General features: G+C 51.5%; 1 protein-coding gene across 2 annotated transcripts in view; it reads right to left on the bottom strand.

Annotated features, from left to right (window-relative positions):
- ercc3 (excision repair cross-complementation group 3) overlaps positions 1-24,906 on the bottom strand; it is a 69,055-nt gene that overhangs the window by 6,568 nt on the left and 37,581 nt on the right. For both annotated transcript variants that reach the window (XM_070875162.1, XM_070875163.1), the window contains 7 exons: positions 22,481-22,648; positions 21,837-22,041; positions 14,525-14,839; positions 13,438-13,622; positions 7,792-7,994; positions 2,838-2,934; positions 389-506 (listed from right to left, as the gene is read on the bottom strand). In XM_070875162.1, coding sequence (XP_070731263.1) covers positions 389-506; positions 2,838-2,934; positions 7,792-7,994; positions 13,438-13,622; positions 14,525-14,839; positions 21,837-22,041; positions 22,481-22,648 — 1,291 coding nt within the window. The remainder of the gene's footprint in view (positions 1-388; positions 507-2,837; positions 2,935-7,791; positions 7,995-13,437; positions 13,623-14,524; positions 14,840-21,836; positions 22,042-22,480; positions 22,649-24,906) is intronic.

Genomic DNA, 24,906 nt, shown 5'->3' with positions numbered 1-24,906 from the left:
CCCCTCCCCCCACACACACACCCCCCCTCCCCCCACACACACACACCCCCTCTCCCCCCCCCCCCACACACACACACCCCCCTCCCCCCACACACACACCCCTCCCCCCCCACCACACACACACACACCCCCTCCCCCCCCCACACACCCCCTCCCCCCCCACACACCCCACACACACACCACTCCCCCCCCCCCACACACACACCCCGACTCTCCCCCCCCACACACACACACACACCCCCCTTCCCCCCCCCCCACACACCCCCCCCCCCCACCCCACAACAACACACACACCCACTCCCCCCCCCCCCACACACACCCCGACTCTCCCCCCCCACACACCCTCCCCGCCCCCCCCCACCCCAGGAAGCGGAGAAGCCTCTCTCACCTTTCTTTGCCCGCAGTACTCTGCCCAATCGCTGGGCCTCCTGTCGCCTGGACCCTCCGTGCGACGATATCTGGATCAGTACGTTGGCTTCAGGGAGATCGAAGGAGGTGTCGCCCACCTGCCACAGATCACAGTATCAACACCGCTCCACCCAGTGAGCACAGCGCGGGGAGAAACAGGTTACTGTCGCCCGCACCTCACCCCGCCCCGCACAGGGGCACTGCACGGGCACCTCACCCTGCACAGGGGCACTGCCTGGGCATCACACCCGCAGAGGGGCACTGCCTGGGCACCTCACCTCACCTGCACAGGGGCACCTCACCCTGCACAGGGGCACTGCCCAGGCATCACACCCTGCACAGGGGCACTGCCCGGACACCTCACCCTGCACAGGGGCACTGCCTGGGCACCTCACCTCACCCCGCACAGGGGCACTGCCTGGGCACCTCACCCTGCACAGGGGCACCTCACCCTGCACAGGGGCACTGCCCGGGCATCACACCCGCAGAGGGACACTGCCTGGGCACCTCACCTCACCCTGCACAGGGGTACTGCCTGGGCACCTCACCTCACCCTGCACAGGGGCACCTCACCCTGCACAGGGGCACTGCCCGGGCATCACACCCGCAGAGGGACACTGCCTGGGCACCTCACCTCACCCTGCACAGGGGTACTGCCTGGGCACCTCACCTCACCCTGCACAGGGGCATTGCCTGGGCACCTCACCTCACCCCGCACAGGGGCACTGCCTGGGCACCTCACCCCGCACAGGGGCACTGCCCGGACACCTCACCCCGCACAGGGGCACTGCCCGGACACCTCACCCTGCACAGGGGCACTGCCTGGGCACCTCACCTCACCCCGCACAGGGGCACTGCCTGGGCACCTCACCCTGCACAGGGGCACCTCACCCTGCACAGGGGCACTGCCCGGGCATCACACCCGCAGAGGGACACTGCCTGGGCACCTCACCTCACCCTGCACAGGGGTACTGCCTGGGCACCTCACCTCACCCTGCACAGGGGCATTGCCTGGGCACCTCACCTCACCCCGCACAGGGGCATTGCCTGGGCACCTCACCTCACCCTGCACAGGGGCACTGCCTGGGCACCTCACCTCACCCCGCACAGGGCCACTGCCCGGGCACCTCACCTCACCCCGCACAGGGGCACTGCCCGGGCACCTCACCTCACCCCGCACAGGGCCACTGCCCGGGCACCTCACCAAGGCACCGTACCACACCGAGACACTGCATACACCTCACCCCGCACAGGGGCACTGCCCGGGCACCTCACCTCACCCCGCACAGGGGCACTGCCCGGGCACCTCACCAAGGCACCGTACCACACCGAGACACTGCATACACCTCACCCCGCACAGGGGCACTGCCTGGGCACCTCACCTCACCCCGCACAGGGGCACTGCCTGGGCACCTCACCTCACCCCGCACAGGGGCACTGCCTGGGCACCTCACCTCACCCCGCACAGGGGCACTGCCTGGGCACCTCACCTCACCCCGCACAGGGGCACTGCCTGGGCACCTCACCTCACCCCGCACAGGGGCACTGCCCGGGCACCTCACCAAGGCACCGTACCACACCGAGACACTGCATACACCTCACCCCGCACAGGGGCACTGCCTGGGCACCTCACCTCACCCCGCACAGGGGCACTGCCTGGGCACCTCACCTCACCCCGCACAGGGGCACTGCCTGGGCACCTCACCTCACCCCGCACAGGGGCACTGCCCGGGCACCTCACCTCACCCCGCACAGGGGCACTGCCCGGGCACCTCACCTCACCCCGCACAGGGGCACTGCCCGGGCACCTCACCTCACCCCGCACAGGGGCACCGCCTGGGCACCTCACCTCACCCTGCACAGGGGCACTGCCCGGGCATCACACCCGCAGAGGGGCACTACCTGGGCACCTCACCTCACCCTGCACAGGGGCACTGCCTGGGCACCTCACCTCACCCTGCACAGGGGCATTGCCTGGGCACCTCACCTCACCCTGCACAGGGCCACTGCCCGGGCACCTCACCTCACCCCGCACAGGGCCACTGCCCGGGCACCTCACCTCACCCCGCACAGGGGCATTGCACGGCACCTCACCAAGGCACCGTACCACACCGAGACACTGCATATACGTCACCGCGGACAGAGGCACCGCACACACTGCACAGGGGCTTCGAGCAAACCAGGGCCCATGCACAGGGGCATGGGCATTACTCGCACCGTGCACACCACACAGGGGCACCGCACGGACACCTCACCTCACCCCGCACAGGGGCACCGCCTGGGCACCTCAACTCACCCCGCACAGGGGCACTGCCTGGGCACCTCACCTCACCCTGCACACGGGCACCGCCCGCACCGGGCCGGATCGGGGCATTTACACAGTAGCTGATGTAACCTTACGATAAATTCCCGCTCTTCTCCCGGTTTACCTTCGAGATGAAGATGGTGTTGATTTTTGGGTTGTGTGTGAAGTTCTGCAGAATCTGCATCCTCTCCCCCTGTGACGTGGGGCCGTAAATGTAAGGCCTACAAACAGAGAAATACAGTGACACGAGTTATGCCAATCTCTGCCCAAGTGCTGCCAACCAGCCCTGCAGTGTCTATCTATAATCTATAAACTAAACTCTTACAAACCTGACTAACAGTTCCCAATAAGTTATTCCAATTTATATAAGTATTGGTCAACCTGTTCTCTAAACCAGGGCCCATGCATCAACTGTCAAATATAAATTCTTCATATTTTTAACAAAGGATATTATTGCGAATGTTAACTCAGCTCCACGAATAGGGACGTTTTCAATTTCAACAGCATTGGTCACTGCTTGTTGCCAAATTAATCATTTGCTTATGTGGTACCCTGGGCAAGCTGGATTCAGTGCTGTCGGCAGGGCAATGACTGCTTCACTATTCGCTGGGCAATCCCAGGTGGATTGTGTGTGTAACTGGGCCTCACTGAAGACCATCAGGTGGAAGGGAAGCAGCGAGAGAGGGAGAGCACAGGACCCAGGCTCCAGCCATCTTGGTTAATCCTTGCCACGGGACCAAGACCTAGCACTGACACCTGGGAGTCCCTGGCCAAAGTCCGCCCTAAGTGGAGGACACAGAAAATAGGTGCAGGAGTAGGCCATTCAATATGATCATGGCTGATCATGCAACTTCAGTACCCATTCCTGCTTTCTCTCCATACCCCTTGATCCTTTAGCGTAATTCACAATTCTCTGGGTGAAAAAGTTTCTCCTTATCTCGGTCCTAAATGGCTTACCCATTATCCTTAGACTGTGATCCCTGGTTCTAGACTTCCCCAACATCGGGAACATTCTTCCTGCATCTAACCTGTCCAATCCCGTCAGTTTGAGATCCCCTCTCATTCTTCTAAATTCCAGTGACTATAAGCCTAGTCGATCCAGTCTTTCTTCATATGTCAGTCCTGCCATCCCGGGAATCATCCGGGAGGGCGCTAAGCACCTCGAGTTTTGTCGCCGAGAGCATGTAGAAACCAAGCGCAGGCAGCGGAAGGAGCGTGTGGCAAACCTGTCCCACCCACCCTTTCCCTCAACCACTGTCTGTCCCACAGACAGAGACTGTGGTTCTCGTATTGGACTGTTCAACCACCTAAGAACTCATGTTAAGAGTGGAAAAAGCAAGTCTTCCTCGATTCCGAGGGACTGCCGATGATGATGATGATGAGCTCTGTCAAGCCCGTGTGGTGGCTGGTGTGCAACGGCCACCACACGTTAAAAAAATCCCCGCACAGGCATCTTCCACCCTTCAGGGTGCAGTTCGGGATCTGGAATATTAGGTCCTTCATTGAAACACCTGTGAACTCATTGAGCGTTGGTGAGGAAGCAAGTCATCCTCGATTCGAGGGACCGCCCAAGAAGATGATGATGATGATGATTTACAATGGGCTGATCAACCACCCATATCAGAGCGGGATGTGTCCAGCCAGGGAGCTTCGAAAAGGAGGGGGTCATTTTAGGGATTGAGGGGGCAGAGTACTCAACAATGGAGCAACGAGTGAGGAGGCTGTGTGCCCAATCCAGGAATTAAATGACTTGCATTTATATAGTGTCTTCACCACCACCGGACGTCTCAAACGTGCTTTACGGCCAATGAAGTACTTTTGGAGTGTAGTCACTGTTGTAATGTGAGAAACGCGGCAGCCAACGTACGCACAGCAAGCTCCCGCACACAGCAATGTGATCATGACCAGATAATCTGTTTTTCTTTAATGTAGAATGAGGGATAAATATTGGCCCCAGGATAACTCCCCAGCTCTTCTTCAAAATAGTGCCATGGGATCTTTTACGTCCACCTGAGAGAGCAGACAGGGCCTTGGTTTGTCGTCTCATCCGACAGTGCAGCGCTCCCTCAGCATTACATGGGAGTGTCGGCCTAGATTTGTGCTCAAGTCCCTGGAGCGGGATTTGAACCCACAACCTTCTGACTCAGAGGCGAGAGAGCTGCCCACTGAGCCACTCAGCAGCTAGCTGAGGTGGGGGATGGCTTGCAGTGCAGCATCAGTGAGGCAGCAATGGCCTCAGCTCCCAGCACTGGCAGAGTAAGAGATTTCAGGGGAGCTGCTTCCAATGGTAAAAGCTGGGGAAGGAGTGGTGGGGACTCTGCAGTGGGGAGGATGCAAACACGATGTGTACACCAGGCAGGAAAGGGAAAGGTTGAAGGTTCATGGTCCAATTCTGGGCACCGCACTTTGGGAAGGACTTCACGGTTTTGGAGAGGCGACAGAAGAGATTTAGGAGAATGGTTCCAGGGATGAAGGATTACAGTGACGTGGAGAGACTGGAGAAGCTGGGGTTGTTCTCCTTAAAGCAGAGAAGGTTAAGAGGAGATTTGATCGAGGTGTTTAAAATCATGAAGGATTTAGACAGAGAAAAGAGAAACTTTTTCTCCAATGGCTGAAGGGTCGATAACCAGAGGGCACAGAGTTAAGGTGATTGGCAAAAAAACCAGAGGTGACATGGGTTAGGATTTGAAATGCGCTGACCGATAGGACGGTGGATACAGATTCGATAGTAGCTTTCAAAAGGCAACTGGAGTAACACTTGGAGAAATAATTGAGGGATATGGGGAAAGAGCGGGACTAACTGGATTGCTCTCCTTAAGGGATGCACACTTGATAGGCCGAATGGCCTCTTGCTGTACTATTCTATAATGGGCTATTCGACCTGGGGATTCCGGGGGGGGGGAGGGGGGGACACTTGCCGAGGACTCTCTCAGCCATTGCCGACCTGACACAATATCCACATGGCTAGAAGGGCCGAATGGCCTACTCCTGCACCTATTTTCTATGTTTCTATGTTCACAAGTCAGGAGCGAGAACCCTGCCGACTTCTCCACCTCTCCTCCCCCCCACACCCCACCCCGAAGGCACGGAGGGCACTGTGGCACCCCCTCTAAACCCAAGACCCTCTTGGTCTCCACATCTTCGCAACCGAGGCTTCTCTCCCGATAAAAACAGACAGTAAAAGCTTTTGCCGATATATAAAACGGAAAAGAGTGACTAAAGTAAATGTTGGTCCCTTAGAAGATGAGAAGGGGGATTTAATAATGGGAAATGTGGAAATGGCTGAGACCTTAAACAATTATTTTGCTTCGGGCTTCACAGTGGAAGACACAAAAACCATGCCAAAAATTGTTGGTCACAGGAATGTGGGAAGGGAGGACCTTGAGACAATCACTATCACTAGCGGGGTAGTGCTGGACAGGCTAATGGGACTCAAGGCAGACAAGTTCCCTGGTCCTGATGAAATGCATCCCAGGGTATTAAAAGAGATGGCGGAAGTTATAGCAGATGCATTCGTTATAATCTACCAAAATTCTCTGGACTCTGGGGAGGTACCAGCAGATTGGAAAGCAGCTAATGTAACGCCTCTGTTTAAAAAAGGGGGCAGACAAAAGGCAGGTAACTATAGGCCGGTTAGTTTAACATCTGTAGTGGGGAAATGCTTGAAGCTATCATTAAGGAAGAAATAGCGGGACATCTAGATAGGAATAGTGCAATCAAGCAGACGCAACATGGATTCATGAAGGGGAAATCATGTTTAACTAATTTACTGGAATTCTTTGAGGATATAACGAGCATGGTGGATAGAGGTGTACCGATGGATGTGGTGTATTTAGATTTCCAAAAGGCATTCGATAAGGTGCCACACAAAAGGTTACTGCAGAAGATAAAGATACGCGGAGTCAGAGGAAATGTATTAGCATGGATAGAGAATTGGCTGGCTAACAGAAAGCAGAGAGTCGGAATAAATGGGTCCTTTTCGGGTTCGAAATCAGTGGTTAGTGGTATGCCACAGGGATCGGTGCTGGGACCACAACTGTTTACAATATACATAGATGACCTGGAAGAGGGGACAGAGTGTAGCATAACAAAATTTGTAGATGACACAAAGATTAGTGGGTAAGTGGGTTGTGTAGAGTACACAGAGAGGCTGCAAAGAGATTTAGATAGGTTAAGCAAATGGGCTAAGGTTTGGCAGATGGAATACAATGTCGGAAAATGTGAGGTCATCCACCTTGGGGAAAAAAAACAGTAAAAGGGACTATTATTTGAATGGGGAGAAATTACAACATGCTGAGGTGCAGAGGGACCTGGGGGTCCTTGTGCATGAATCCCAAAAAGTTAGTTTGCAGGTACAGCAGGTAATCAGGAAGGCGAATGGAATGTTGGCCTTCATTGCGAGAGGGATGGAGTACAAAAGCAGGGAGGTCCTGCTGCAACTGTATAGGGTATTGGTGAGGCCGCACCTGGAGTACTGCGTGCAGTTTTGGTCACCTTACTTAAGGAAGGATATACTAGCTTTGGAGGGGGTACAGAGACGATTCACTCGGCTGATTCCGGAGATGAGAGGGTTACCTTGTGATGACAGATTGAGTAGACTGGGTCTTTACTCGTTGGAGTTCAGAAGGATGAGGGGTGATCTTATAGAAACATTTAAAATAATGAAAGGGATAGACAAGATAGAGGCAGAGAGGTTGTTTCCACTGGTCGGGGAGACTAGAACTAGGGGGCACAGCCTCAAAATACGGGGGAGACAATTTAAAACCGAGTTGAGAAGGAATTTCTTCTCCCAGAGGGTTGTGAATCTGTGGAATTCTCTGCCCAAGGAAGCAGTTGAGGCTAGCTCATTGAATGTATTCAAATCACAGATAGATAGATTTTTAACCAATAAGGGAATTAAGGGTTATGGGGAGCGGGCGGGTAAGTGGAGCTGAGTCCACGACCAGATCAGCCATGATCTTGTTGAATGGCGGAGCAGGCTCGAGGGGCTAGATGGCCTACTCCTGTTCCTAATTCTTATATTCTTATGATCCAGGCCTCTGGGAAAAGTAGCAGAAGCGCTCGGAGCGGTGACTCACTTGTTGAGCTTGATCGCGTACTCCTTGAGGGCAAAGACATTGTCGGCAAACACGATGATCTTGTCGTTCCGCCGCTCGTGGAAGCGGATCAGGAACTGACACGCTCGGAACTTGTTGGGGTTCATCACGTACAGCAGCATCCGCTTCTTAGTCTTGATCGCGACGTACTCCCTGTAAAACTCGGGCGACATGGGGCACCACACCTACACACAACACACACAGGGAGCAGCAGTGAGACAAGCGCCTGATCACCCCTCCAAAACCCCTTTGCCCACAATCAGCTACTGCAAACACACCAAGATCCCACAGGCAGGAGTGAGATATACAAACGGGAAGGTTGGGGGGGTGGGGGTTGGGAGATGGGAGAGCGTCAGTACACCAGGTTTCACCTTATCCATTAGCCTTCCAGCACGGGCTGCCACAGGTGAATGCCTACTTACAGAAGAACTTGCATTTATATAGTGCCCTTCAACACCTCAGGACATCCCAAAGTGCTTCACAGCCAATGAAGTACTTTTGGGGTGTAGCCACTGTTGTAATGTGGGAAACGTGCCAGCCAATTTGCACGCAGCAAGCTCCCACCAACAGCAATGTGATAATGAGCAGATAGTCTGTTTTTTATTGATGTTGATAGAGCGATAAATACTGACCATCATCACAGGCAGTCCCACGGAATCGAGGGAGACTTGTTTTCACTCCTAAAGTAGCTGAACAGGCCAATACGAGAGCCACAGACCCTGTCACAGGTGGGACAGACATTCGTCGGGGGAAGGGTGGGGTGGGACTGGTTTGCCACACGCCCCTTCCGCTGCCTGCGCCTGACCTCTTCACGCTCGAAGATTCGAAGAGCTCAACGCCCTCCCGGACGCACTTTCTCCACCTCGGGCGGTCTTCGGCCAGGGTCTCCCAGGTGTCGGTGGGGATGTCGCACTTTACCAGGGAGGCTTTGCGGGTGTCCTTGTAACATTTCCGCTGCCCACCTTTGGCTCGTTTGCCGTGAAGGAGCTCCGCATAGAGCGATTGCTTAGGGAGTCTCGTGTCTGGCATGCGAACTTTGTGGCCTGCCCAGCGAAGCTGATCGAGTGTGGTCAGTGCTTCAATGCTGGGGATATTGGCCTGGGCGAGGACACTGATGTTGGTGCACCTGTCCTCCCAGGGGATTTGCAGGATCTTGCGGAGATATCGTTGGTGATATATCTCCAGCGACTTGATGTGTCTTCTGTACATCGTCCATGCCTCTGATCCATACTGACCAGGACACCAGTGATAACTCCCCTGCTCTTCTTTCAAATAGTGCCGTAGGATCTTTTGCGTCCATCTGAGGGGGCAGATGGGGCCTCGGTTTAATGCCTCATCCAAAAGACAGCACCTCCAGCACTGCAGCACTCCCTCAGCACTGCACTGGGAGTGTCAGCCTAGATTTTGTGCTCAAGTCTCTGCAGTGGGACTTGAACCCACAACCTTCTGACTCAGAGGCAAGAGTGCTGCCCACTGAGCCACGGCTGACAACCTCATCATATCCTCAGGGTGACCAATGTGCTTCACAGCCAACGAGTTGAAGGGTAGGCACTGATGCAGGCAAATGTGGCCGCCAATTTGCATACAGAGAAGCCCGACAAACAGAAAGAGATGTTGATGTGTTTTTGATGGTGCTGATTATGGGGGAATGTTGGCCCAGGACACTGGGAGAACTCCCTGTTCTTTCACTAGTGCTGTGAAATCTCTGAGTCATGAACCCCCAGCGCAAGGCCTATGCTTTCGTACGCCACAGTGAAGGTGTTGACGATGACTTGGAGTTCGGCCTCAAGAGTGTGCGCAGACGATGACAGAGGATGGGACGACCTTGGATCTGGCCTGGAGGCGACGCAGGTTGAACAGGTTCCCATCGGTTCTATAGTTTAGTTCCACTCCAGCGGGGAACTTGTTGATAGTGAAGTGGAGCATGGCAGCCAGGAAGATCGAGAAGATCGTCAAAGGCGGCCATGTACAAGGGTTGGTGTATGGTCTACAGATCTGTAGTGATACCTGCCCTCTTGTATGGCTCAGAGACGTGGACAATATTCAGCAGACACCTCAAACACTGGAGAAGCACCACCAACGATGTCTCCGCAAGATCCTGCCAATCCCCTGGGAGGACAGACGCACCAACGTCAGTGTCCTCGCTCAGGCCAACATCCCCAGCATCGAAGCACTGACCACACTCGACCAGCTCCGCTGGGCGGGCCACATTGTCTGCATGCCAGTCACGAGACTCCCAAAGCAAGCGCTCTACTTGGAACTCCTACACTACAAGCAAGCCCCAGATGGGCAGAGGAAACGTTTCAAGGACACCCTCAAAGCCTCCCTGATAAAGTGCAACATCCCCACTGTCACCTGGGAGTTCCTGGCCAAAGACCGCCCTAAGTGGAGGAAGTGCATCCAGGAGGGCGCTAAGCACCTCGAGTCTCATCGCCGAGAGCATGCAGAAACCAAGCGCAGGCAGCGGAAGGAGCGTGCGGCAAACCAGACTCCCCACCCACCCTTTCCTTCAATGACTATCTGTCCCACCTGTGACAGAGACTGTAAATCCCGCATTGGACTGGACAGTCACCTGAGAACTCACTTTTGGAGTGGAAGCAAGTCTTCCTCGATTCCGAGGGACTGCCTGTGATGATGACGAACCCCCAGAACAGTTTCAATGTCTCATTGACTCGATGGCCTCTCGGACTATGCTTGGAAACGTTACACTCACATTTATTTTCTCCTTACTCCCTGTACTTGTTCTCCCCACGCCCCCATCCCATATCCTGACGCCCTTGACTTTGACTGGGCCGAAGTCCATGCACGAGGTGCCACGCCGGCCAAAGAATCACTCGTGTACGGGCCAAGAATACAAACATCAGGAGGCTGCGCATCACCAGAGGGAAGGAAACCTGCCGCCCTTACCCGGTCTGGGCCTATATGTGACTCCAGTCCCATACCAGCCTGGATGCCTTTTCAATGCCCTCTGATGTGGCTTCCCAAGCCACTTGTGGTTATATCAAACCGCCCTCTGCAGTGGTTCAAGAAGGTGGTAGCGGCTCACCACTATCTTCTCAAGGACAGCCACAGATGGGCAATAAATGCCGACCTTGCCAGCAACACCCACATCCCCAGAATGAATGAGAATAAATAATGCCTCTGGTGTACAGCTATTCGGTGACATCAGTTGCTAACTCTGTCAGTGCCAGCCGTGGCTCAGTGGGCAGCACTCCCGCCTCCGAGTCAGAAGGTTGTGGGTTCAAGTCCCACTCCAGGGACTTGAGCACAAAAATCGAGGCTGATACTCCCAGTGCAGTGCTGAGGGAGCGCCGCACTGCGGGAGGTTCCGTCTTTCGGATGAGACGTTAAACCGCGGCCCTGTCTGCTCTCTCAGGTGGACGTAAAAGATCCTATTTCGAAGAAGAGCAGGGGAGTTATCCCCGGTGTCCTGGCCAATATTTATTCCTCAATCAACATCTCAAAAAAAAAACAGGTTATCTGAGTCATTATCACATTGCTGTTTGTGGGAGCTTGCTGTGTGAAAATTGACTGCCGCGTTTCCCATATTACAACAGTGACTACACTCCAAAAGTACTTCATTGGCTGAAAAGCGCTTTGAGACGTCTGGTGGTTGTGAAAGGCGCTATATAAATCCAAGTCTTCCTATCTTCCATGTTGGGATATAAACCCAAACTCTCTGGATCATTAGTCCAGTGACAGAACATTACACGACCATACCTGTTCTGGGTTACATCTGAAACAACGTCCAGACAACGGGCCCATCTTTGCCCAACCCCTTTTTTCGGTGCACTTACCTTAAGTACGCCGACTTTGCGCGCTGGAAACTGCGCCAGAAAAAAGGGGCCCCATCCTGGCCGCTCTTCCAAGTCCCCGGAGTCCCGGCGGGGCGTGCATTCTGAAGTGGGGGGCGGAGCAACAGGCCGACGCCGAAAGCAGTGCCGGCAGCTGTGCGCATGCGCAGTGAGGGCTGCACGCATGCTCCTGCCCTCCCAGCGTGTCCTGCGGGCTGTGAGCAGGACCCGAGGCTCGCAGCCCTTATCCCCAGCCGAGTGGCCTCCTCTCTCTCTCTGTCTCTGTGGCTAGCCACCACCCCCTGCCCCCCACCCCCCCACCGTGACATTGCGGCCAGCAGCTTGCATTTCTCTGGTCGCTCTGCGTAGCGCCCCTCCCCCCGCCCCGGTGACATCGTGGTAGGATTTACTTCATTTTTATTAGTATTTTAATTGTTTGAGTTTTTCCTTGCAATGTTTGGTTGTTGAGGTCCTCTCCAGTTCCCTTCCCTCCCCTATCCCTGCCCTAATGTCTGCCAAATGTGCGCTGCTTTTTCTTCACTGCCCGCAAGGTTTTTCAGAGCTGGCCACATACGCTGACCTAAGTGGATTTGGAGTAAGTTTTAGCTGGTCAAAGTAGCATAAACGGCCCAAACTGGCGTAAGTGTCTGGTACACCCCCTTTTGAAAAAAAAACTGACCTAAAAAAAAAATCGTACCTGACTGACTTACTCTGGAGTAAATTTTGGGGGGGAAATGGCATTTTTTAAACTTATGTCAGAAAAAACAACTTACTCCAAAAAAATTGATGCAAGTCATGGCCAAAGTTGGGCCCAACAGTCTGTCCGTCCAGCAAGCAGCTCGTTCGAAGAATGCCAGTAATATTTTCTCACGAGATGTAGCCGTGCTGATTCCCAGCGCTCTCTATGTGAGACTTACCTCAGCACACTGCACCATGGCGCTGTCTGTACAGGACGTTGGCAAGGCCACACCTGGGGTACTGAGTGTCTCCTTATTTAAGGAGGGATATACTTGCATTGGAAGCAGTTCAGAGAAGGTTCACTAGGTTGATTCCTGAGATGAAGGGATTTGACTTAGGAAGAAAGGTTGAGCAGGTTAGGCCTATACTCACTGGAGTTTAGAAGTGGGGGAACCTAGAACTAGGGGGCATAGTTTTAGAATGAGGGGTCGTCCCATTTGAAACGGAGATGAGGAGAAATTTCTTCTCTCAGAGGGTTGTAAATCTGTGGAATTCTCTGACTCAGAGAGCTGTGGAAGCTGGGACATTGAATAAATTTAAGACAGAAAATAGACAGTTTCTTAAACGATAAGGGGATAAAAGGTTATGGGGAGCGGGCAGGGAAGTGGAGCTGAGTCCATGATCGGATCAGCCATGATCGTATTAAATGGTGGAGCAGGCTCGAGGGGCCATATGGCCTACTCCTGCTCCTATTTCTTATGTACACATTGGAGTTTAGAAGTGGGGGAATCTAGAACTAGAGGGCATAGTTTCAGAATAAGGGGCCGCCCATTTAAAACTGAGATGAAGAGGAATTTCTTCTCTCAGAGGGTTGTAAATCTGTGGAATTCTCTGCCCCAGAGAGCTGTGGAGGCTGGGTCATTGAATATATTTAAGGTGGGGATAGAGAGATTTTTGAGCGATAAGGGAGTAAAGGGTTATGGGGGGCGGGCGGGGAAGTGGAGCTGAGGCCAAGATCAGATCAGCCATGATCTTATTGAATGGCGGAGCAGGCTCAAGGGGCCAAATGGCCGACTCCTGCTCCTATTTCTTATGTTGTTGTGTGACCACACTGAGACACCCCACCCACCCCTCCCCGGCTCTGTGACAGACTCACCTCGGCACACTGCACCTTGGCGATGTAACCGCTGTTCTGCAGCTCCATCCAGTTGGCCTCGAAGAGTTTTGGTCCAATGAGGAAATTCAGGTCCACAATTTTGTCATCTTCCCGGACCAGCGTTGCAGTCAGCCCCAGTTTGCAGTGGGCCTGTACGATGGTCAGAACACGCCGGAACATTTTCGCTGCAAGGAACAGAGGACTGGTATCATCGCCATTACTACAGCAACCAAGTGCAGAATCGCACAACATACAGGCACTGCTCAATAATCTGTCTGCGAATTAAGCCCCACTCTCAGGCACCCAAGTGTCAGAATGGAGCACTGTGCAAATTACAGCACGGGTTAGATACAGAGTAATACACTGTCTCATCAAACTCTCCCAGGCACAACAACACGGGGTTAGATACAGAGTAAAGCTCCCTCTACACTGTCCCATCAAACACTCCCAGGGCAGGTACAGCACGGGGTTAGATACAGAGTAAAGCTCCCTCTACACTGTCCCATCAAACACTCCCAGGGCAGGTACAGCACGGGATTAGATACAGAGTAAAGCTCCCTCTACACTGTCCCATCAAACACCCCCAGGGCAGGTACAGCATGGGGTTAGATACAGAGTAAAGCTCCCTCTACACTGTCCCATCAAATACTCCCAGGGCAGGTACAGCACGGGGTTAGATACAGAGTAAAGCTCCCTCTACACTGTCCCATCAAACACTCCCAGGGCAGGTACAGCACGGGGTTAGATACTGAGTAAAACTCCCTCTACACTGTCCCATCAAACACTCCCAGGGCAGGTACAGCACGGGTTCGATACTGAGTAAAGCTCCCTCTACACCGTCCCATCAAACACTCCCAGGGCAGGTACAGGGGGTTAGATACAGAGTAAAGCTCCCTCTACACTGTCCCATCAAACACTCCCGGGACATCCTGTGCTCAGGTAGAGGCATTCCCCGCACAGAGAACTTTGAAAACTGCAGCTCTCGGTTACTCTGCCCCGAGTCTCATTCTGATTCACAGCCTACAGTTCCTTTCCCCCGCCCGAGGCTGAGCTGTGATGGGCTGCAGCACTGTGCAGCGGCCATTACCTGGGATGGTGTGCACCTCATCGAGCAACATGAGTCCCCATTCCTGGCTCTTCAGCCACTCCATCACTCGCTCCGCCTCCCAGGACCGTTTGGTCGTGTGCCCCAGCATGGAGTAGGTGCTGATGGCAATCGAGCAGCCGATCGGCTTGTCCTTGGCGTCGGAGGTGAAGCGGCAGATCTGGCTGTCGTCAATGGTCGACCACATCTTGAACTGTGACTTCCATTGTTCCACAGACACGGCCGAGGTACAGAGGACCAGACATCGTTTCCGCACCGTGCAGGCCGCTGTCACCCCCACCAGGGACTTGCCGGCACCTGCGGAGGGCAATGGGAAACACACCTTCAAACCCAAATGAAGCATTAATAAAGATATGCAGATAAAGAACTTGCATTTCTATAGCGCCTTTCACCACCTCAGGACATCCCAAAGCGCTTCACAGTCAATCAAATATTATAAGTGGTAGTTGCATAGAATTACATAGGATATATGGCAGAGAAACAGGCCCAACCAGTCCATGCAAACAACAACTACAGCTTGTATTTATATAGCGCCTTTAACGCAGTGAAATGTCCCGAGGCGCTTTACAGGAGTATTACGGGATAAAAAAATTTGTCGCCGAGCCGCATAAGTAGAAATTAGGGCAGGTGACCAAAAGCTTGGTTAAAGAGGTAGGTTTTAAGGATCGAATTGAAGGAGGAAAGAGAGGTAGAGAGGTTTAGGGAGTAGGAATTGCAGGATAGCGCAGAATACGTGGCTTGAGCAGTGGTGCAGCAGGGAGGGATTCAAATTTCTGGGGCATTGGAACCGGTTCTGGGGGAGGTGGGACCAGTACAAACCGGACGGTCTGCACCTGGGCAGGACCGGAAACAATGTCCGAGGGGGAGTGTTTGCTAGTGCTGTTGGGGAGGAGTTAAACTAATATGGCAGGGGGATGGGAACCAATGCAGGGAGACAGATTGAAACAAAATGCAGACAGAAGCAAAAGACAGAAAGGAGATGAGTAAAAGTGGAGGGCAGAGAAACCCAAGGCAAAAAACAAAAAGGGCCACTGTACAGCTAAATTCTAAAGGGTCAAAGTATAATAAAAAGGCAAGCCTGAAAGCTCGGTGCCTCAATGCGAGGAGTATTCGGAACCCAGGAGAGGGCTCTGAGCTAGTTAGAGTGGGTGAGAGCTCAGATGAACAGGACCCCAAGAAAGAATGCAAAAGGCAGGAGGCAACAGAGCAGAGTAGCACTGGGGTAAGTGTAAACCACAAGGTGATAGGAAGGGACAATATGTATGAATATAAAGGGGCTGCAGGAGGGTCAAAACTAAAAATCATGGTTTAAAAACTAGGATTAAAACACAACCTAAACGCACGCAGCATTCGAAATAAAGTAAATGAGTTGACGGCACAAATCATTACAAATGGGTATGATTTGGTGGCCATTACAGAAACATGGTTGCAGAGTGGCCAAGACTGGGAATTAAACATACAGGGGTATGACAATTCGGAAAGATAGACAAGAAGGGAAAGGAGGTGGGGTAGCTCTGTTAATAAAGGATGATATCAGGGCAGTTGTGAGAGATGATATTGGCTCTAATGAACAAAATGTTGAATCAATGTGGGTGGAGATTAGAGATAGTAAGGGGAAAAAGTCACTGGGCGTAGTTTATAGGTCCCCAAATAATAACTTCACGGTGGGGCGGACAATAATCAAGGGAATAATGGAGGCTTGTGAAAAAGGAACGGCAGTAATCATGGGGGATTTTAACCTACATATCGATTGGTCAAATCAAATCGCACGGGGTAGCCTGGAGGAGGAATTCATAGAATGCATACGGGATTATTTCTTAGAACAGTACGTTACAGAACCTACAAGGGAGCAAGCTACCTTAGATCTGGTCCTGTGGAATGAGACAGGAATAATAAACAATCGCCTAGTAAAAGAACCTCTCGGAATGAGTGATCACAGTATGGTTGAATTTGTAATACAGATTGAGGGTGAGGAAGTAGTGTCTCAAACGAGCGTACTATGCTTAAACAAAGAGGACTACAGTGGGATGAGGGCAGAGTTGGCTAAAGTAGACTGGAAACACAGACTAAACAGTGGCACAATTGAGGAACAGTGGAGGACTTTTAAAGGAGCTCTTTCATAGTGCTCAACAAAAATATATTCCAGTGAAAAAGGGCGGTAAGAGAAGGATAACCAGCCGTGGATAACCAAGGAAATAAAGGAGAGTATCAAATTAAAAACCAATGCGTATAAGGTGGCCAAGGTTAGTGGGAAACTAGAAGATTGGGAAAATTTTAAACGACAGCAAAAAATGACTAAGATAGCAATAAAGAAAGGAAAGATAGATTACGAAAGTAAACTTGCACAAAACATAAAAACAGATAGTAAAAGCTTTTACCGATATATAAAATGGAAAAGAGTGGCTAAAGTAAATGTTGGTCCCTTAGAAGATGAGAAGGGGGATTTAATAATGGGAAATGTGGAAATAGCCGAGACCTTAAATAATTATTTTGCTTCGGTCTTCACAGTGGAAGACACAAAAACCATGCCAAAAATTGCTGGTCACAGGAATGTGGGAAGGGAGGACCTTGAGATAATCACTATCACTAGAGGGGTAGTGCTGGATAGGCTAATGGGACTCAAGGTAGACAAGTCCCCTGGTCCGGATGAAATGCATCCCAGGGTATTAAAAGAGATGGCGGAAGTTATAGCAGATGCATTCGTTATAACCTACCAAAATTCTCTGGACTCTGGGGAGGTACCAGCGGATTGGAAAGCAGCTAATATAATGCCTCTGTTTAAAAAAGGGGGCAGACAAAAGGCAGGTAACTATAGGCCGGTTAGTTTAACATCTGTAGTGGGGAAAATGCTTGAAGCTATTATTAAGGAAGAAATAGCGGGACATCTAGATAGGAATAGTGCAATCAAGCAGACGCAACATGGATTCATGAAGGGGAAATCATGTTTAACTAATTTACTGGAATTCTTTGAGGATATAACGAGCATGGTGGATAGAGGTGTACCGATGGATGTGGTGTATTTAGATTTCCAAAAGGCATTCGATAAAGTGCCACACAAAAGGTTATTGCAGAAGATAAAGATACGCGGAGTCAGAGGAAATGTATTAGCATGGATAGAGAATTGGCTGGCCAACAGAAAGCAGAGAGTCGGGATAAATGGGTCCTTTTCGGGTTGGAAATCGGTGGTTAGTGGTGTGCCACAGGAATCGGTGCTGGGACCACAACTGTTTACAATATACATCGATGACCTGGAAGAGGGGACAGAGTGTAGTGTAACAAAATTTGCAGATGACACAAAGATTAGTGGGAAAGCGGGTTGTGTAGAGGACACAGAAAGGCTGAAAAGAGATTTGGATAGATTAAGCGAATGGGCTAAGGTTTGGCAGATGGAATACAATGTCAGAAAATGTGAGGTCATCCACCTTGGAAAAAAAAAACAGTAAAAGCGATTATTATTTGAATGGGGAGAAATTACAACATGCTGCGGTGCAGAGGGACCTGGGGATCCTTGTGCATGCATCCCAAAAAGTTAGTTTGCAGGTGCAGCAGGTAATCAGGAAGGCGAATGGAATGTTGGCCTTCATTGCAAGAGGGATGGAGTACAAAAGCAGGGAGGTCCTGCTGCAACTGTACAGGGTATGGGTGAGGCTGCACCTGGAGTACTGCGTACAGTTTTGGTCACCTTACTTAAGGAAGGATATACTAGCTTTGGAAGGGGTACAGAGACGATTCACTAGGCTGATTCTGGAGATGAGGGGGTTACCTTATGATGATAGATTGAGTAGACTGGGTCTTTACTCGTTGGGAGTTCAGAAGGATGAGGGGTGATCTTATAGAAACATTTAAAATAATGAAAGGGATAGACAAGATAGAGGCAGGGAGGTTGTTTCCACTGGTCAGGGAGACTAGAACTAGGGGGCACAGCCTCAAAATACGGGGGAGACAATTTAAAACCGAGTTGAGAAGGAATTTCTTCTCCCAGAGGGCTGTGAATCTGTGGAATTCTCTGCCCAAGGAAGCAGTTGAGGCTAGCTCATTGAATGTATTCAAATCACAGATAGATAGATTTTTTAACCAATAAGGAAATTAAGGGTTACGGGGAGAGGGCGGGTAAGTGGAGCTGAGTCCACGGCCAGATTAGCCATGGTCTTTTTGAATGGCAGAGCAGGCTCGAGGGGCTAGATGGCCTACTGTTCCTAATTCTTATGTTCTTATAAGTTCCAGAGCTTGGGGCCCAGGCAACATAAGGCACGGCCACCGATGGTTGAGCGATTATAATCAGGGATGCTCAAAAGAGCAGAATTAGAGAAGCGCAGACATCTCAGGGGGTTGTGGGGCTGGAGGAGATTCATCATCATTATCATAGGCGGTCCCTCGAACGAGGATGACTTGCTTCCACAAGAGTTCAGAGATGTTTCAATGAAGGACCCAATGTTCCAGTCCTGAACTCCAATTGAGGGGTGGAAGATGCCTGTGAGTGGATTACAGAGAAAGGGAGGGGCGAGGCCGTGGAGGGATTTGAAAATAAGTCTGAGAATTTTGAAATCGAGGCTTTGCTTAACCGGGAACCAATGTTGGTCCAGTGAGCACAGGGGGTGATGGGTGAGCGGGACTCGGTGCGAGTTTGGACACGGGGCAGCGAGCACAGGGGATGATAGGTGAGCGGGACTCGGTGCGAGTTAGGGCATGGGGCAGCGAGCACAGGGGGTGATGGGTGAGCGGGACTTGGTGCGAGTTAGGACACGGGGCAGCGAGCACAGGGAGTGATGGGTGAGTGGGACTTGGTGCGAGTTCGGACATGGGCAGCCAAGATTTGGATCACCTCTCGTTTACGTAGGGTAGAATGTGGGAGGCCGGCCATGAGTGCATTGGAATAATCAAGTCTAGAGGTAACAAACGGCACAGAAACAGGCCATTCGGCCCAACCAGTTCATGCCGACGTTTATGCTCCATTCGAGCCTCCTCCCATCTTCCCTCATCTCTATTGGCATAATCTTTCTCCCTCATATGCTTATCAAGCTAGTGCAGGTAAAACACAGCCAATCTGCACACAGCAGTGTGATAGACCGGATAATGGCGTGGAAATCCCAGCCTCTCCTGGTCCATATGAAGTTTCTACGGACCTGGGAAGGCATCGGAAAAGCTGGTTTTCAGCGTGCATTGCGCATGCGAGGAAAACCGGCTTTTCCGATCCGTCAAGTTTCTGGCTTGACAGATCTCGCGCACATCGGGAACGAGGACACTTGCAGGGCAAGATTGCGGGACTTAACCATATCTTGCCCAGCAAATGTCCTCAAAACTCTTGCGCCTGATAAAAGCAGGCATATAGCCTACTGTTACAGGCCTAAGAGTTTAAAATCATATCAATAAAATGATTAAAATAAAATTTTAACAAACATATTTATGTTAAAACCCTGCCCACTCAGGTTATTTTATTTTAAAGCATAATTAAAACTTTTTTTTTTTTTAAATCGGCCATTTATTTTTCTTTAAAAAACATTTCTATCAACTTTAATTTGTATAGTGTATTTATGTAAGGGTTTTTTCTTTAATGGTTTATGTAGTGTTTGGGGGTGATTCTCATTCATTGTAACAGGAGTTTCTGACTTGCGAAACTCCTATTACTATGAATGAAAAAATACTTTACCGTGATTGGGTGTCCAGGCCCACGTGACTCCTGCGGACGTCCTGACGTGAACGTGGTCCGGTGAGCAAGAGGAGGAGGCCTCGAGTCCGGGATCTCTGGCGGGCGTTCGACCAAAAGGTAGGCGCGCATCTTCTCTCCTATTTTTAGTCGAACGCCCGCGGGAAGAAGAAAAAAGGGTTTCTGGGCCAATCTACTTTTAGTGATGCGCCGCACTGTTGGAGTCGCCGTCTTTCGGATGAGGCCCTGCCTGCTGGTTATCATCATCGTAGACAGTCCCTCGGAATCGTGGAAGACTTGCTTCCACTCTTAACATAGAAAATAGGTGCAGGAGTAGGCCATTCAGCCCTTTGAGCCTGCACCACCATTCAATAAGATCATGGCTGATCATTCACCTCAGTACCCCTTTCCTGCTTTCTCTCCATACCCCTTGATCCCTTTAGCCGTAAGGGCCACATCTAACTCCCTTTTGCATATATCCAACGAAATGGACTCAACAACTTTCTGTGGTAGAGAATTCCACAGGTTCACAATTCTCTGGGTGAAAAAGTTACTCATCTCGGTCCTAAATGGCTTACCCCTTATCCTTAGACTGTGTCCCCTGGTTCTGGACTTCCCCAAGATTGGGAACATTCTTCCTGCATCTAACCTGTCTAAACCCGTCAGAATTTTATATGCATCGATGAGATCCCCTCTCATTCTTCTAAATTCCAGTGAATATAAGCCCAGTCGATCCAGTCTTTCTTCATATGTCAGTCCTGCCATCCCGGGAATCAGTCTGGTGAACCTTCGCTACATTCCCTCAATTTCCTCAGATTAGGAGACCAAAACTGCACACAATACTCAAGGTGTGGTTTTTCCACAGAGTTCAGCTGGTTTTAATATATGTTTTGAAAGACATAGTTTCAGAATAAGGGACCATCCATTTAAAACGGAAATGAGGAGGAATTTCTTCTCAGAGGGTTGTGAATCTTTGGAATTCTCTGCCCCAGAGAGCTGTGGAGGCTGGGTCTTTGAATATATTTAAGGTGGAAATAGACAGATTTTTGAATGATAAAGTTGTGAAGGTTTATGGAGAGCGGGCGGGGAAGTGGAGTTGAGGCCAAGATCAGATCAGCCATGATCTTATTGAATGGCGGAGCAGGCTCGAGGGGCCAAATGGCCGACTCCTGCTCCTAGTTCTTATGTTAAGTTCTTATGTTCACCAAGGCCCTGTACAACTGCAGAAAGACCTCCCTGTTCCGATACTCAAATCCTCTCGCTATGAAGGCCAACATGCCATTTACTTTCTTAACTGCCTGCTGTAACATGAGTCCTTAGGTGGCTGTACAGTCCAATATGAGAACCACAACCCCTGTCACAAGTGACACAGGTTGTCGTTGAGGGAAGGGGTGGGTGGGACTGGTTTGCCGCATGCTCTTTCCGCTGCCTGCGCTTGATGTCTGCATGCTCTCGGCGATGAGACTGCTGGTTGTAAGCTACAATGGGGAGGTCATGGGGTTGTTACAGTGGGAGGATGAAAGCAATGGACCCATCTCCTGATTCTAGAGCAGGGCTCCTGGTTGAAACGAGCAGCTGTGATCTGGTACAGCCAGCGAGACAGAAGATGGAGAACCTGGAACTGCGAAACACAGCTCCCGACACACGTACCGCAGGGGAGGACGATGACTCCCGACCTGGCCCGGCCGTTCCCAAACATCTTCCTCAGGCTCTTCTCCTGATAAGGTCGCAGCACAGCCGTGGGCTTCAGATCGATGTTGACATCGGGGTTGATGGTGTCGTTCCTGAAGTCGTACTCCGCCAGCAACGGGTACTCCATCTGAATGCAACGTTTCTGCAATTCCTCAATCATCTCCTGCCGGAAGGAACGGTTCATAACAACATAAGACAACATTTAAAACTGAGAGGAGGAGGAATTTCTTCTCTTAGAGGGTTGTAAATCTGTGGAACTTGCTGCCTCAGAGAGCTGTGGAAGCTGGGACATTGAATAAATTTAAGACAGAGATAGACAGTTTCTTAACCGATAAGAGAATAAGGGGTTCTGGGGAGCGGGCGGGGAAGTGGAGCTGAGTCCATGATCGGATCAGCCATGATCATATTAAATGGCGGAGCAGGCTCGAGTGGCCGTGTGGCCGACTCCTGCTCCTATTTCTTATGTTCTTATGCATCTACACTATTCGCCTCAACCACTCCCTGTGGCAGCGAGTTCCACATTCTCACCGCTCACTGGGTGAAGAGGTTCTCCTATAAGCCCCTATTGCATTTGTTAGCTGAACCAAGTTACAAATGATCACCTGCTTGACTTCAAAGGACACGGTCTGCAGCTCCTCCTCCTCTTCCTCATCCTTGTCCATCTGCTCGTAGAAATCGAAGAGGTCAGCGGGGACCTCGGCTTTACTGGGGGTGGGCTCCACACCCCGAGACGTTGAGGCGGCTCCATTATTCTGCACGGGTTTGGGCATCTGTGGACAACAACGCCGATCGTGATTCCGCTGGGATGGAATCCCGAAACTCTACCTCTCTGCACCAGCCGCAGCGATAGCAAAAGCTTGCACTCCAATCCCGAACACGCCGAGTTGTGGATAATCAACATTCCCTAATTCAACACCAGCTTGCTATCTCACTCGGCGAGCCCCAGCACGGCTAAAGGCAGAACCTGGAAAATGCCACACCGCTGCAACAGCGAGCACCTGAACACAGACCGAGGGACTTTGATAGGACAGTGCAGAGGGAGCTTTACTCTGTATCTAACCCGTGCTGTACCTGCCCTGGGAGTGTTTGATGGGACAGTGTAGAGGGAGCTTTACTCTGTATCTAACCCCCTGTACCTGCTCTGGGAGTGTTTGATGGGACAGTGCAGAGGGAGCTTTACTCTGTATCTAACCCCGTGCTGTACCTGTCCTGGGAGTGTTTGATGGGACAGTGTAGAGGGAGCTTTACTCTGTATCTAACCCTCTGTACCTGCCCTGGGAGTGTTTGATGGGACAGTGCAGAGGGAGCTTTACTCTGTATCTAACCCCATGCTGTACCTGCCCTGGGAGTGTTTGATGGGACAGTGTAGAGGGAGCTTTACTCTGTATCTAACCCCGTACTGTACCTGCCCTGGGAGTGTTTGATGGGACAGTGCAGAGGGAGCTTTACTCTGTATCTAACCCCCTGTACCTGCCCTGGGAGTGTTTGATGGGACAGTGTAGAGGGAGCTTTACTCTGTATCTAACACCCTGTACCTGCCCTGGGAGTGTTTGATGGGACAGTGTAGAGGGAGCTTTACTCTGTATCTAACACCCTGTACCTGCCCTGGGAGTGTTTGATGGGACAGTGTAGAGGGAGCTTTACTCTGTATCTAACACCCAGTACCTGCCCTGGGAGTGTTTGATGGGACAGTGTAGAGGGAGCTTTACTCTGTATCTAACCTCCTGTACCTGCCCTGGGAGTGTTAGATGGGACAGTGTAGAGGGAGCTTTACTCTGTATCTAACCCCCTGTACCTGCCCTGGGAGTGTTTGATGGGACAGTGTAGAGGGAGCTTTACTCTGTATCTAACCCCGTGCTGTACCTGCCCTGGGAGTGTTTGATGGGACAGTGTAGAGGGAGCTTTACTCTGTATCTAACCCCCTGTACCTGCCCTGGGAGTGTTTGATGGGACAGTGTAGAGGGAGCTTTACTCTGTATCTAACCCCCTGTACCTGCCCTGGGAGTGTTTGATGGGACAGTGTAGAGGGAGCTTTACTCTGTATCTAACCCCGTGCTGTACCTGCCCTGGGAGTGTTTGATGGGACAGTGTAGAGGGAGCTTTACTCTGTATCTAACCCCGTGCTGTACCTGCCCTGGGAGTGTTTGATGGGACAGTGCAGAGGGAGCTTTACTCTGTATCTAACCCTGTGCTGTACCTGCCCTGGAAGTGTTTGATGGGACAGTGCAGAGGGAGCTTTACTCTGTATCTAACCCCCTGTACCTGCCCTGGGAGTGTTTGATGGGACAGTGTAGAGGGAGCTTTACTCTGTATCTAACCCTCTGTACCTGCCCTGGGAGTGTTTGATGGGACAGTGCAGAGGGAGCTTTACTCTGTATCTAACCCCGTGCTGTACCTGCCCTGGGAGTGTTTGATGGGACAGTGCAGAGGGAGCTTTACTCTGTATCTAACCCCCTGTACCTGCCCTGGAAGTGTTTGATGGGACAGTGCAGAGGGAGCTTTACTCTGTATCTAACCCCCTGTACCTGCCCTGGGAGTGTTTGATGGGACAGTGTAGAGGGAGCTTTACTCTGTATCTAACACCCTGTACCTGCCCTGGGAGTGTTTGATGGGACAGTGTAGAGGGAGCTTTACTCTGTATCTAACACCCTGTACCTGCCCTGGGAGTGTTTGATGGGACAGTGTAGAGGGAGCTTTACTCTGTATCTAACCTCCTGTACCTGCCCTGGGAGTGTTTGATGGGACAGTGTAGAGGGAGCTTTACTCTGTATCTAACCCCCTGTACCTGCCCTGGGAGTGTTTGATGGGACAGTGTAGAGGGAGCTTTACTCTGTATCTAACCCCGTGCTGTACCTGCCCTGGGAGTGTTTGATGGGACAGTGTAGAGGGAGCTTTACTCTGTATCTAACCCCCTGTACCTGCCCTGGGAGTGTTTGATGGGACAGTGTAGAGGGAGCTTTACTCTGTATCGAACCCGTGCTGTACCTCCCTGGGAGTGTTTGATGGGACAGTGTAGAGGGAGCTTTAC

The sequence above is a fragment of the Pristiophorus japonicus genome, chromosome 3 (assembly GCF_044704955.1).
Source record: "Pristiophorus japonicus isolate sPriJap1 chromosome 3, sPriJap1.hap1, whole genome shotgun sequence".
NCBI classification, from domain to species: domain Eukaryota; kingdom Metazoa; phylum Chordata; class Chondrichthyes; family Pristiophoridae; genus Pristiophorus; species Pristiophorus japonicus.
Note: the sequence above shows the minus strand (reverse complement) of the source record. Positions and strands in the feature narration are given on the sequence as shown.